Raw genomic sequence first — 15,126 nt, 5'->3', positions numbered from 1 at the left:
GGGTCCAGCACCGTTAGGAAAATTTAGGAAAAATAAAAATAAAAATTGTTTTTTTCACATCCAGAAGTCCTTTTGCCTGTTTTTGAGGGCACCTTCCCTGTTCTGGGGGATGCAGGGGAGGGTGAGACAGCAGCCAGATCCCGTATCCTCTGGCTCTGGTGCCATCTAGTGCCTTGCCAGGGGCTGCTTCCAGCCAGGGCTTCCTGAGAGAAAATATCAGCGGCCAAACTGCGGTAAAAATCATTGTTATTGTAAAAAGGGTGCTGCTGAGAGCCCTCATCGCCACCCACCCACCCCTCCCCAGCCTTCCTGTGGGGCTGGGAGCAGGCTGAGCCCAGCCTGGAGCCCCAGGAATTAAAGGGGTTTCTCCCTGAGGCACGGGGAAGGAGAGGATGCAGGGGTAAAGCTAATTTTGGAGCATTTTGGATAATTTTAAGGGCATTTTAGAGTTTTTCTACACCCTTGGACAAGCTGGGAATTCTGGTCCAGGGCAAGACCTGACACTGGCCATCAAAGGATGAGGGAATGCTGCATCACCCCTCCAAAAATTTGGCTGTAGTATGCAATCCTGCCACTTACTGGGAAAATAAAGCACTAAACAAGAATTTTTTTGTGTGTCAGGGAGCTCAGCCCCTCACAGAAAGCTCACTCCCTGCATTGTGCCATGCCCAGGTGGGACTGCTTTAATTAAAAGCCCTAATTCCTCCTTTTGACAGGCAGATGGAGGAAAGAGGGATTGTCCAAGGAGTCAAGGATTCCTCAGCTGCAAGTGGGATGGGGTTTTTAATGGCCTCAGGCTTTGTTTACACAGCTTCCCAACCACAGAAAATGCTTGGGAACTGTGCAGGTCTCCTAGGTGGGCACCAGGGGCTCATTCTCCTTTTGCTGTGGGGGGGTTGAACTAAACAACATTTTAAACTTGCCAGGCCTCTTCTGAGACATGTTGTGAGGTTGTTTTTGAAATTATCCCCTTTTATTAGGATTTGCTCAATACAGCCCCTCTGTATTCTGGTCTTGGTGTGTTACCTGGAGAAGAGAATATTCCAGGGACACCTCAGAGCCCCTGCCAGGGCCTCCAGGGGCTCCAGCAGAGCTGCACAGGGACTGGGGACAAGGCCTGCAGGGACAGCACCCAGGCAATGGCTTTAAATGGAGAGAAGGCAGGGTTGGATGGGATACTGGGGAGGAATTATTCCTTCTGAGGGTGGGCAGGCCCTGGCCCAGGGTGCCCAGAGCAGCTGTGGCTGCCCCTGGATCCCTGGCAGTGCCCAAGGCCAGGCTGGATGGGGCTTGGAGCAGCCTGGGACAGTGGAAGGTGTCCCTGCACATGGCAGGGAATTGGATTTAGATGGTCTTTAAGTTGCCTTCTAACCCAAATAATTCTGTGATTCTGTGACACTGGGGCTCACTGTCACACAGCAATTCCAAGTTTGAAGCAGACACACAAGGATGTGGAAGAAACACAGCGGGAAAGGTTTGGGTGTTGCTGACCATGGGCCAGCCGGGGACAAAGCAGAAGCACAGCTCAGCTGCAGATGGCATTTCATCAGAAGCACCAGTCAGGCTCCAGGAGCTGTGTTCAATTCACAGCACCTACAGCAATGGAAAATGAATTTGACAGAGCACTCTTGTTTGTTTTCCCGGCTCTGATGTGGCTGCCCTGGATTCACCCGAAGCTGCTGATGCAGCGAGTAAGTGTAGAAAATTATCTGAAATTAAACTTCCAGACAGCTTTCCCCCTGCCCACTCCAGCTTTGCCCCGAGACTGTCTGAAAGATGTTGCCTTCCCAGTGGCTGGCACTCAATTCTAATTTTAAACTAAATTGCAAACCCAGATGACTAACCAGATCCATGAGAAAACTTCCAAGGGGCATTTGTGAATCAGCAGTCGTCAGGACTCTCAGGATGGAATTTACTTTCCAAAAACTCAAGATATAGACTGTGGGGATCCATGGGTTGGATCCTTGTCTGCCCTTTAGCATCAGTAACAAGAGGATTTCACCTTACTTGCACCGAAGTTGTCAGTAAGTGCGGGGTTTGTGCATCCCAAGTTTGCATTTTGCAGGCATTCTGCTCCTTCCCTGTGCAGACAGAAGGGAAACTGCATCCCTGGGGTGCTCTGGAGAGAAAGCCACAGCAGCTGACATTCAGAGATGACAGCCCCAAAAAGGAGAGGCAAAACTGGCAGTGTTTCAGCCAAGGGAAGTGATGCCTTCAGCAAAGAGCACCATTTGCAGATTCTCCAGGGAACTGGGGGAGATTTTATTTTGTGTTTAGATTTTATTTTGTGTTTATCAGCAGCTTGTTCAAAGCCACTTAGCACAACCCATTCAGTCTTCATTTCAAGGCGGGCAAACCGAACTTTCAGCCACAGAATTAGCCTGCATTGCAACTAATTCACTGGGGGAAACACAATACAAAAGCTAACCTGGTTCTGGGTAGTTTTCATCAGTTTTTGTGTTGCCCAAAAATAGCAATTCCCACAAAGTCAAGTGGCTCCTGCATAAGGAAATGCCAAGGCCACAGGAGGAATTTCAAGCTTTCCATCCAGTGTACCCTGAAGCCTACACACTCTGGGTATCTCCTGGTGGTAGAGAAGAAAAAATTCAGCAGATATTTTATCTGTCCTCTTCCCACATCTGCACCAAACTCCAGGGCTTTGTTCTCCCTCAGCTGCTGATAAACACAAAATAAAATCTGAGATTGGTGCTCACCAGGCACCAATGACCACCAGGCCCAGATTTTGTATTTTCAGGCTCCACAAATGCCAAGGACTCAGTAAGGCTGAAAACCACTCTACCTTCATTATCCATATTGGTACTTAAAATACATGGATAAGTGGCCTTATTGATTTGCACTGGGAGCTTTCTCATGTGATAAATACATATAAAACACAGCAGAGGTACTGAATTATAATCATTATTATTTTTATTCCTATTCCCATTTCCATTTTGCCTGAGGGGGCAGGCAAGGCAGCAGGACCCCACGTTCAGCACAGTGCAGTTGTCCTTTACCATCCTCCTCTTTCCTTGTGGCTCCAAATTCCCCCATACAATTTTGTGTTTCTCGGAACACCTGGCACCACCCCCCTGGCCAGAGAGGAGCTGCCCTGGAGCATCGGCCTCTGAGCCAGGCAGTGCCACTGAGCAGCAGAAGGTGTCTGGGGGGATGGCACAGGGGATGCAGTCAGAGGAAAAATGGTGGGAAGGCTGCTCAGACACCTGAAGGACTCAGGCGTGTGGGGAGGTGGAGGCTGTGCTGAAATTGCATCCCTGGAGGGGATTCTGCAGGGCACAGTGAGCCCCAAAACAGGGAGGGCAGGGAGCTGCTGCAGCCAGTGCAGAGGAGGCCACGGAGCTGCTGCCAGGGCTGGAGCCCCTCTGCTCTGGAGCCAGCCTGGCACAGCTGGGGCTGCTCAGCTGCACAAGAGAAGGCTCCAGGGACACCTCAGAGCCCCTGCCAGGGCCTCCAGGGGCTCCAGCAGAGCTGCCCAGGGACTGGGGACAAGGCCTGCAGGGACAGCAGCCAGGCAATGGCTCCCACTGCCAGAGGGCAGGCACAGATTTTGGGCTCTTGGCAATTAGGAATTGCTGGCTGGGAGGGTGGGCAGGCCCTGGCCCAGGGTGCCCAGAGCAGCTGGGGCTGCCCCTGGATCCCTGGGAATATTCAAGGCCAGGCTGGATGGGGCTTGGAGCAGCCTGGGACAGTGGAAGGTGTCCCTGCACATGGCATAGGGGGTGAAATTGGAAGATCTTTAAGGTCCAACTTCCAACCCAAACCAAACTGTGCTGGGAATCTGTGATGGGCAGCAGCCACTTGTCACTGGTACCTGCACATCCCCTGGCACCAAGGCTACAGGGAGAAGTGTCAGTCCTGCCCTGGTCTGAGATAAAAGGAAGGTTTTGCAGCCAGGAAATCACTTCAACATTCTGGAAGTGCAAAATTAAATGTGTTACAGCAAGAAACACCGCTGAATTTCAGCAACTGTAACCCAGAATTTACAAGTTTAATTTGTAGATGTGACAAACAGCAGCATATTTGATCACAGTGGAAAGAAAAAAAAACCCAACAAATTGATATTGTTTAAATAATACACTCTATTTTATTTTGTCTTAAAATAGTTTAACCTTTATGCTACAGACTTGTTTCAAAAAACAGAAGGTCTCATCTTGCACCAAAAATATATATATTTATATATATATATATATAACACTCTGTTTTATTATTATTTCTCTCCGAAGACCATTAAATAGTAGATGGAAAATGAGAACTAAATAGTGAGTGTCGAGAAGAATCAAATTTTATTTTTAACTAGAGCCGCACATTTTAAACATTTATATTCTGAGCAGTGATTTGTCTTCACTACAGAAGATTCCAAGTTCACACTCCAGCAATTCAGGAAAACTGCTAAACCCTGAAGGGCTCGAGCCAATGCACACTGAGGTCGATGGGCAGCCCCACACCGACCCCAGTGGGTTCTGGTCCAGGCCCCAAGTGCATTGGTTCACAGCCATACAATGGCTAACTTTTCTCTTTCCTGCTGAGAAGAGCAAAAACCACCCAGGCACGTTTTTGCTCTTTAAAAAAAAAAAAAAAACAAAACCAAAAAAACCGGAAGTTTAAAAAAAAAAAATTAAAAAAAAAAAAAGGAAATAAAACCAAACTATTTCCTACCTATATCCAGTGATTGCTTTTTTCAGATCACTAGCCTTGAAATTTGTTAAGAGAAAATACATAGTGTTTTAAATAAAAGAAAACCTGCATCGGACTACCATACATGAGCTGTTTAAACAAACACAGTGCACAGTTGGAGGAAGTTTGGTTAGGAGGCAGTTGTTTTTATGTACACGTGGAAGTCACATCATATACAAACTGGAAAACAAGGAGAGACAGTTTGCATTTTTTCACGGAAGGGCTGCAGACGGGGTCCCTGCAGCTTTCTTCACAACCACTCTTCAGGAGACTCTGTGAAACGGGAAGAAGCAGCCACAGGAGGTGGCTGTTCCAGAGTTACCTTTACAGCAGGAGTGTGAGCCCACAGCTGATGGAAAGACGAGAGAAAGGATGGGCAGAGCAGCACGGAGCCTCTCCCTGCTGCGGGGCCAACAGGATCCGTCCATGCTCACCTCCGTCCCTCCCTCCCACAGGAAGGAATTGGTCACTAAAAACACCACAGGTTTTTCTCGGGCCATGCAAGACACTTATGTTCAATGTTCTGGAAAGCTGGAAATGGGAATATCAATCCTTACCTAGCTGTTCTGTAAAGTGCAGCATGAGCTGTTCTGCTTATGGAAGAAACAGATGTTTGTTACTAAAGATACCCCCCTGCTGGGCTGTTTTGCCTTTATGTGACAACAACAGGTAACTCTATTTTAATTTTTTATTTTGCCCACAGATAAAATTAGGGGAAACCAAATAAATTTCGAAAACCAGCCAACACAAAAGAAAGGCAGAACATCCCATGTCCTGACCACCCTTGTTCAGCTTTAAATAGTGAAAAATCTAATGGCAGAGCTGTACAAAATTCCCAACAGAAATTTCTGGAATATGAAGGAATGTTTCAATTGCACAGTAGACATTTAAAATGAATAATATCATCTTGTTAAAGTCTAATCTTTGGTTTTTGCCTTGGGAAAGGCTCAAAATGACAGATGAGGGACAGGAATTTCCATGTACACCACAGAAACTGCAGCCCGCTAAAGTGAGTTGTTCCACTGATTTTGGTAAATATTCTGGTAGAAAGTGTTTCCTGAATCTTGGAATTTCCAAAACTAGCAGGAGAGGCATGATTGAAAGCCAGGGAAATGGTGCAGATTACTGATTAAAAAAAAAAAAAAGTTAAAAACCATAGCCTTAGTTTCTGACCCTGATCCTGCAACATCTTTCAGGACAGAGTTTTAAGCACTTGAGTGGCCCCACAAATTCCAGGAACAGGTCCCAGCTGACCACCCTTTTGCCAGACTGGAGCTTTGGAATTTGCTTGGGATTTCTTTTTTGTTTTCTGAGATGGTGAATGACACAAACAAGCAGCAGTAGAAATGGGGACTGTGAGTAAAATGTTTAATTCCTCTTCTTCATCTACTCCAGCAAAACTCAGATAGAGGTAATAATAATAAGCTATAATTAAAGAGGAGAGGGATGCTGGGCCTTTTTATTACTTTTTCCTGTGCTTTTGCAATGTTCAGCTGTTCCTAAGTCACTACTATTACTATTTTAGCCATTCCAAGCTGTGGGAATTGATCAGCGAAACACAGTAGTCAAGTGGACAGAAGACTCAGCACTGAAGAGTATAAACTATAAATTACATTGAAAATAAAAAATGTTTTAATTAAAAGCTGTTCAGTGCATTTTTTTATGGGCCATTTGCATTAAAGACAATCCCTCCTGCTGGTAACATAACCAAATCAGTCTGGGTAAAAATACTCCTGGCCCAAATTTTGGAAGTGTTGAATACCCCCCAGTTCCACTGAAATCAGTGAGGACACAGCATTTCTCAAAATCACTGATGCTCACACAGCAACACACTAACTTCTACTAACAAACTCAAGATACTGATAAATTAAAAAAGTCCTGGAGTCGGGAGGTGGGGAGCGTGGGAGGACGTAAGTTTGCACGCAGTTATTTCGTTAGGTACATACGCACACGTTAGTAACTGCAGATGTGTTTTAAATTTGGTGCTGTTAATTCTGGGCAGGAATCCTCCTCGGAGAAGGCAGAACCCTTTGAAGTGATACTGAAATCAGACTACATTCCTGTGTGGAGGTGGAGAAACGCCGTGGGTTTGGGTTTCTTGGTGCCAAGGACGGGGCCTCTGGAGGTGATGGTTTCACCGCTCTGTGCCAGGGAGGGCAGGAGGGGAGGGGGCAGAGCACAGTGACGCGGCCTTACAGGAGGTATTTGCGCCTGGTGTCCTCGTCCAGAGTCAGATCCACCACTTCTGGGGGCGAGGACCAGTTCTGCTGGGGAGCCACTGCTGTCCATGGCTGCGCGGGCTGGGCGCTGCCGAAGGGCGAGCCGCGCTTCCAGGAGGCCACGCTCTGGATCACCCCTCCCCTGGGATGCACACACCTGCAGCCAGGAGAGGGACACACACACACACACAGAGCCTCAGGGACACTGCTCAGCTCAGACACCACACCCCCTCCTCCAGTGTTTCATCGTTAGCTGGTGAGCGCTTCCCTCTCCAAACTGGATTCTCCACTTGTAGAGCCCGTGGCATCCCAAACACCCAGTGAAATTTAAATTTGGGGATTAAATTATTCCAAAGGAATACTAGTGAGTGTAACGTGATCCTCCTTAAAAAATATGTGCATGGATCCCAAGGATCTTGAGGAAGCCTGCCCCACCATGTGTAGTACCATGCACAGTTTCCTGATGCAGCTTTACCCATTGGACTTTCAAAAAAGAGAAAAATCTGCAGTGAGGCTGCCTAAGAGAAAATTAAAAGCTATACTGCAATATTAAATCAAAGCCATATTAAAACAAGGAGGTAATGATACTTTCATTACAATAATTGCAAGAGAGATCTTGCTAATTATGTTATTACAGTCGTTATGCCTGACTTTTTTTTCTTTTGGTCTTTTTAACTGAAAATTACAAACACGCTGGGAAATGCTCACTGACAACAGTTCAGCCCCACTTCAGCAAAACATTTCAGCTTTAAGTGACTGCAGCCAATGAGACTAAAAGGTGTATTTGAAGATAAGGCTCCAGTGCCCTGTTGAAGCATGATACACAGGTACCTTTCACACAGCATTTTTACCTATTATATCCATAGTAGATACATGACAAATGAAGCTCAGGTTAAGAGCAATTAGAAAAAAATAAATGCACAGCGAAAGGTAGAATAATTTTGTGTATGATGAAGTGATGACAGGAATTTATTAGAGGCTTTAGGATGATCACTCAATTTCCAGCTGTAAATCCTGCACAGGCACTAATAAAACTTGATACCTAGGGCTCCAAAAATTGTTTTGCTCTTGTAAGCACTGGTAGTGGCTGCAGCTCCTCCTGGCTGCATGGATAAACACAAGGTGCTCTGGCTGCTGGGGTAGCCTTTTCCCATTTCTTTGTGAAGGCATGTGTATTTCAGGAACTCCAATTTCCTGCACTGATCAAATATCCCTGACATTTACGTTTTATTTATTCCAATTTAAGTCTGTGCTATTTATTCTCTCCAGAACTACTTAGGTTATGCTCAGCTCTCTTGGTTCTGGTTGGAGTTTCGTGAAATAGAATGAAAAATCTCATTCTCTGAGCTGTAACTTCTCTGAATATAAATGTCTCATTGCCTTCTCAGATACGCTGCTTAGGTTTAGATGTGATGTTCAGAATGGCTCTTTTATTACTTCTTCTGTCATAAAAACACATACTTAAAGTATGTATCTACAAGGAATCAGCAGTAAGATCCTGGAAAATGTATGGGATTTCTTTCTTTTAAAGCTTTCTTTTAAAGAGAAGTATTTTTAAGCTTAACTGGCAAGAAAAGCTTGTAGGCAGAGCAAATTAAATATGATGTTTGGTCTTAGGGACTGTGCTGCACCATTCTGAGAACAGTCCTCAAGTGTTTAGGCAAAGCTAAGACTAACTTTTCTTCCTGAAGATTATGAAAACAACCCATAAATTACCTCACAAAAAAAGATACCTCTGAAAAATAAAACTGTTTATCCTCAAACTAGTCACACAAGCAGCCAACAGCAAAACATTGAGTCAAACATGAGCTCAGAACATGCTTCCAATCTACAGCTAAGGGAAGATACCAAGTAGAGGCAATAAAAAACCCAAAAAACCTCCAAGGAAAAACTAGAGGAAAACTGGTTTGTATGCATGTATGATTTAAAAAAATTCTACTGGTGAAGAATTAAACAAACTGAAAAATATGAGATGGTGTCCTAAGTAGATGCCAAGGAATATCCCAATGATGAGAAACAGCACCAATCCACTCAGAATCTGAAGAACTACAAACAATGGACAAACTCCAGGGTGTCACAACTCACACCAGACATGGAATTGAGAGCATGATAAAAATCAGGATCCATACACCACACTAACTAAGCATGCAGAAATTACTGATCAAAAACCTAACTCTTGTCCAAACAACAGCCCTGCCAGAGGCCCATCAATACTTCATAACTGCAAGCCTAGACCTGCAAGAGAAATAAAACTCTAAATAGGATTCAAACAACTGAAATGTGTGAGGGAGTATTCCAGGGAGGCAGTAAACACAGGTCTGCAGGAGATGGGTACAGGAACAAAGGAAAGCACAGGAGAGTGCTTTTAGCCTGATTTGCTGAAATCATTTCAGTTCTTATCTACTAAAACTCATTTTAAACAGCAACTCTGCATTTAGCTCATGTTTCCATTCCCACAGAGAGTGAGTATTATTGAGGCAGCAGCACGGAAAGCTTTCAAAGAGGGGGCAGAAGCACAAGGGTCCTGTGTGCTGCACAGATTTACAGCAGCCAGTGCTGGAGGGTGGATCCACACCCCTCACCATCAGCACAAACACCCTCCCAGCCCTGGGTTCTGCTGCATGAACAGCCAGGAGAGCTGCTGCCTAAGGAATTACCATCCTCCAAAAGAGTTGGCCATGCAAGGACTTTTTCCACTGCTCTAAAAGCTAAGACTAAATGCCCTTTCTGGACCTGAAAATTTCCCTTTTTTCACATCCAACAGCACTGGGCTGCGCCCACATTATCCATGAAGTTTCCTGCCTGGGAAATTGGGTCCTGAACTTTTTCTTTCTTCCTTCCTCAAGAAATACACAGTGAAGGGACAAGGAACTCTCTTCCATGTTCCTCACACCCTTTTCTGCCTCCAAGCACCCACTAGGCAGCAGAAAATTTTAGAAGCAGCTTGCCTGTGTACTGTTTTAACTTGGTTTTATTCCACCAAATTCACACTCCATACTATTAGAAAATGTCAGTTTTGCTTAACTGCTTCATAATATTTTAAGCCAAGGAAAGACCACAGACTAAAAATGATGAGTAACATAAAAAAAATACCTACCAGGAAGAACAGCTGCACAGGTTTCTGACTGAGAGAGAACCTCTGGCACCCCTACCCCCATCTACTTTGACCTCTCTTGAATCTTGAAATAAACCTAAGATTCAAAATGATCTGATTTTTAACCTAAAAGGGATATCTTATGACATCAGCCATTGAAAAAACGATAGTATTTTTACCCCTAATAACTAATTAAATAAAGTGGAAGCTGTTAAAAAAACTTAATATTTTGAAAGGAAATAAGAACCCACATAAAGATTTTCCCTTAATTATTTGCATATTTATGTATTCCTTTAAAATCTGAATTTCTGATGTATGATGTATTAGTATCTCAATATTTGGTACTACATATTTTTATATTATTTATATATTTTTAAATATATTTTTTTATATTTTATATATATATATATATTTATACTATTTTTATACTACATATCTTTTAGCCAGTTATATCTTTTAGCCAGTTAATGTTTGATATTGAAACACAACTTTTTCTGAATAACTATCAAGTTGGTCACTTTCTAAAGAAAAGCACGTTCCAAAATCACCATGACCAGCAAAACAGAAAAGTGCAACATTTGCTGCCTTTTGGGCATCACTCATGGATGGGTAACTAGAGAAGTGAAGGTCAGTAGTTCTTTCTTTATTGATTTTGGTATCCCAGACATTCTGATAAAATTAAATCAATATTAGAGCAAGAAACAATAATTCATACCTGGCATGTTCCTGAACTCCAACAATCTCCACTTCGCTATCAGAAGAGGCAATGTTAATTTCTTCATTGGCCTGGGCATTTCCACAAGAGATTTTGTCACCTGGAAGGAAGCCTGGATCCAAACGATCTAGAGATGGGAAAAATGGGAATACAGACAGTGTTAAACAGCTTACATGACCCAGAAATCAGCTGGAAAAGGAGATTCCCAACCTAACAAAAAACCCAAGTTTTTAGATCAAATTTTTCAACTTACAATTCATCACCCGATACAGGAAAACTACTGGATTTAGCCAGTGTCAGCAGCTCTGGTGATGGTGCTGTCACACAAAAGTGAACAAAGCCTGACTGTTGCATGAAGAACAACCAGAATTTCCAGCTGAAATGTTATGGCAGGCAGAAAGACTCTTATGATAAGAGTCAGACTGTCCCTAAACCTTCTTGACATTGAGAAAAAAAACAATCTAAGCAAACATAATGATCCTATAGCAAAAAAAAGACAATAGGCTGGACGGAAACATCCACGCATCAAGGAGAATTCATTTAATTTCTTTAAATAAAAAACTAGGGGAAACTGGTCAGCAAAAAAACACAGCAAACCCATCCATTTCTGGCAGTGCTGCTTCACACATCTGCTCTAACATTATTAAAAATACTTGAAAAGTGGTTTATTTATGTCCCATATGCAGCAGGGCTGTTTTTGCATTACAGTTCCTCAATGGCATCCAGTTTGTCAGTCAATCAAACCACAAACCCCCTCTAAATACAGCAAGTGTGGCACATTTTTGCTTTTTCTGCCAAATGCTGCTAAGAAGGTTCTTCACCCCAATTAGAGAATGTGTTGAGTCATACAGGATACTACTTACATGGGAAACACAAAGCAGCCGAAATTATTATTTCTTCCACAGAAAATAGATTCCTTGAAAAATCAGTTAATTAAAAGATATGACTTCTACTCTTTTTTTTTTCCCTCAGGAAAAAGAGAAAATTATTAATTCCACTGTCTCTCTTTATCATTAGCCTGAGGGATGCTGGGCAGCCTTGAAGTAGCTGATACTGCCTACTTCTGAAAAACCACTTGGTCAGCTGTACTACACAGGGAAAGAGTCATTTGTTGAGCAGGAAATTTGAGAGTACGTGAATATTTTATGTGTGTCTAGTTTGAGTGGACACCTCCTCAAAGATGAGAGGAGGAGGAGAAGCAATAATGATCCACAGGATTTCAAAGGTGTGTGAACAAGCAGAACTGATTATACCCCCAGGGACATTAAAAGGAAACAGATGAAATTAAACTTGAAACAAGTGCCACGGAAACTTTCTAATGACTGCTTTAAGCACGTGGGAAAGATGCAAGGAAACAGAATAGTAGAATGGTTTGAGCTGAAAGGGGCCTTAAAGCTCATCCACTCCCACCCCCTGCCATGGCAGGGACCCCTTCCAGTGTCCCAGGCTGCTCCAAGCCCCATCCAGCCTGGCCTTGGACACTCCCAGGGATCCAGGGGCAGCCACAGCTGCTCTGGGCACCCTGGGCCAGGGCCTGCCCACCCTCCCAGCCAGCAATTCCTAATTGCCAAGAGCCCAAAATCTGTGCCTGCCCTCTGGCAGTGGGAGCCATTGCCTGGCTGCTGTCCCTGCAGGCCTTGTCCCCAGTCCCTGTGCAGCTCTTGTGCAGGAGCAGAGACCACACTGCATGTGCCATTTCTGGAAAGCCAAGACCCTTGGTCACTGGATCAGGGTTAGCAAGGGAAGGGAACACATGTCCTGCAGGTAACTGAAGGAGGAATTTCCACCTCACAGGACAAAAAAATATTGGTCAGCTGAACTTAAAACAAATTAATAGCCCACAGATAGTCTCTTCCCAGCATTGCAGTTGAGCTGAACATTTATTGGCAAACATCACTGACTGCCAGAAAGCCCAAAAATGGGTCATGGGTACTTCTTTAAGTGGCTGGGCAGACTGTGAAACATTAAATGAAAGTGCTCAGAGGCTTTAATTCACTTCCCAGGGGCTTCACATTGCCGGAGGGCAGGGTTGGACTGGACACTGTGGAGAAATTCTTCCCCATGAGGGTGGGCAGGCCCTGGCCCAGGGTGCCCAGAGCAGCTGTGGCTGCCCCTGGATCTCTGGAAGCATCCAAGGCCAGGCTGGATGGGGCTTGGAGCACCCTGGGATAGTGGAAGGTGTCCCTGCCTGTGGCAGGGGGTGGAATGGGATGGCCATGATATTATATAATATAATAAAATAGCTATTAATATATTATCTATTGTTTTACTGCCTTCATTATCTTGTCAGGGTAATGTCTGGCAAAGGAGCAAAGCAGACCAGCTCCTAAACAGCCCCAAAAAGTATCCCCAAAGGTATAAATTGGAGTCCCAAAAGAGCTTCCACATATTACCACAGCTTTAAGTTCAGACAACAAAAAGACAATTAGCAGTAGCAAAACCATGATTAGCAGAGTAAATACTGCAAGAGCAGCTGAGTATTAATCAGGATTATAGCACAGACAGACAGATTTACAGCCTCTGGCCATACAAATTTCATGCCCACACTGTTAATTTCTTTGCACAAACATTAGGATGACGCCCAAAGTGATGCTTTGTTTGCCCTACACCACCAGGGCTTGCAAAAGAGCTCCAAATATTTGCCCATGCACAAAGATGTGATAGTGTAATAAGATTTTTCACTTTGATAGAGCTGCTGATGTTGCTATTTTCCCATGGGAACACATTCTTTTAAGTCTGCTAAACAAGATGCTGGCTGAAGATTACACTTGTGAACCACATGCAAGATTTGAAAATTCTGCTTTCCCAATGTGCAACCCTAGACCTGGTAGGAAAAGGGCAGCACTGGCGAAGGTGCAGTCAGATGTGTACTGAGGCTGCAGGGTAAGGTGTATGCATGAGCAAACAGAGATTCATCCTTTCAGCTGCTGACATAGCCATAGAACCAGGACCAAATCTGTATCAACATTCCCAGGGATGAAGAAGTCTCTTGATGTTTCCAGTTTTCTTTTACCTGCAAGTCCCCTTGGATATATGTGGAGGAAGGAAAAAAATTCCTACCTGCACTGCAGCATTTTAAGAGAAAAGTGGAAGAAAGCTTGGTAAGAAACATTACCTTTTATTTCCTTATATTAATTTGGTGTACTTATCCATTAGTGCTATGTAACACAGGTGATTTCAGCTGGTCTAATTGTTTAACAAATCCCTTAATAAAGAACTGGGATTTCAAGAGGTCAAATAGCTATCAGTCAGCTGCTGTCCTGCAAAAAATAGCAGTGAGCTTGGAAAACAAAGGCAAGCTTCAAAAAGGCTGGAACAACATCCAGCCATGGACCACAGAGAAAATAATGCACAGAGATTCTCATACTCAAATTGTGCACTTGTAGACTCCATAGTAATGGAGCTTCTCTTTACCAAGCACCACCTAATTGTGTTTCTTTAAGCCTTGGAGCCAGTGAACAGCAGCTCAGAGCCTCCACAACACTCCCCATGTGGGTGCCCTGTGGCAGGAGACCTTAGGGAAACAGCACGAAACACAAACCTGTTGTGCTCCACCAGGCAAGACTTATGTGTCCAACGCAGCCTGAAATCCTAACATGGGAGTTAAGAAAAGGAGTGGAAGGGAAGTAAAACGTTGGTATAAAAAGCTGTGGGATGAAGCTGATAGAGAATGATCCCTGCTAACATCCAGAACACTGTCCAATTTTCTAAGGGGTATTGGAAATGCAGATGGAATATGGGAAGAATTAATGATTGTATTTTAGAGATACAACGAGACAAACAAATAAACAAAAAAAAAATTTAAAAACCCCCATACACAGGCAATCCCAATTCTAAAAATGAGATTAGGACCAGTTGACTAGCTGGTGGCATGGGTTGTCATAATCAATCATTCAGTAACAAGATTAGGTCACTTTCATTTAAAAAAACCCCACCACCAAAATCCCAGATCTAAGCTCCCTGTAGTAATTAGAAGGAAAAGAAGAAGGAAAGTAGTTAAGAAAATTAATGTCAAAAATATATTGCAGGAATATTTGTCAATTTTTATCATTTGTATTTTGGAGTAAATGTCAGACCTTTTTAATAAGCACCTGTCCTATTCTCTCACAAAATCCACACAGAGAGCTTTTACAGCTGTATAAACTATAAAAACACTGAAAGCCAGAAAGGGAGGCCCACCAACTGCAATGCAGGCACAAATGTCAGAGAATTTAAACAAACCTGTATCAGCACTCATTTCATTCAGCAGCCCTCTGGTTCTCCAGGCAGATCCTGAGTCTTGATTTCCTAAAGAATTATTGTGCTCTTGAACTACTGCGGCCGCCAACAGATTGTCCACATTTACCACTTCTGGGTCTGAGTTTGTGTCTGATATATCATAGTGAGCCACCACAGGGGGTCCATCT

At 43.8% G+C, this 15,126-nt stretch overlaps 1 protein-coding gene across 1 annotated transcript in view; it reads right to left on the bottom strand.

The window, feature by feature from the left end:
• Positions 1-4,079: 4,079 nt before the first annotated feature.
• Positions 4,080-15,126, bottom strand: part of ARK2N (arkadia (RNF111) N-terminal like PKA signaling regulator 2N) — a 44,710-nt gene continuing 33,663 nt past the window's right edge. The window contains exons 3-5 of the mRNA XM_071425809.1: positions 14,942-15,124; positions 10,721-10,847; positions 4,080-7,068 (exon numbers count right to left, since the gene is read on the bottom strand). Of these exons, the coding sequence (XP_071281910.1) occupies positions 6,885-7,068; positions 10,721-10,847; positions 14,942-15,124 (494 nt within the window). The 3' untranslated portion in view covers positions 4,080-6,884. The remainder of the gene's footprint in view (positions 7,069-10,720; positions 10,848-14,941; positions 15,125-15,126) is intronic.

The sequence above is a fragment of the Agelaius tricolor genome, unplaced genomic scaffold (assembly GCF_023055355.1).
Source record: "Agelaius tricolor isolate 1412-34295 unplaced genomic scaffold, bAgeTri1.0.p SCAF_4, whole genome shotgun sequence".
Classification (NCBI taxonomy): Eukaryota; Metazoa; Chordata; class Aves; order Passeriformes; family Icteridae; genus Agelaius; species Agelaius tricolor.
This window is presented reverse-complemented; position numbering and strand designations above follow the sequence as displayed.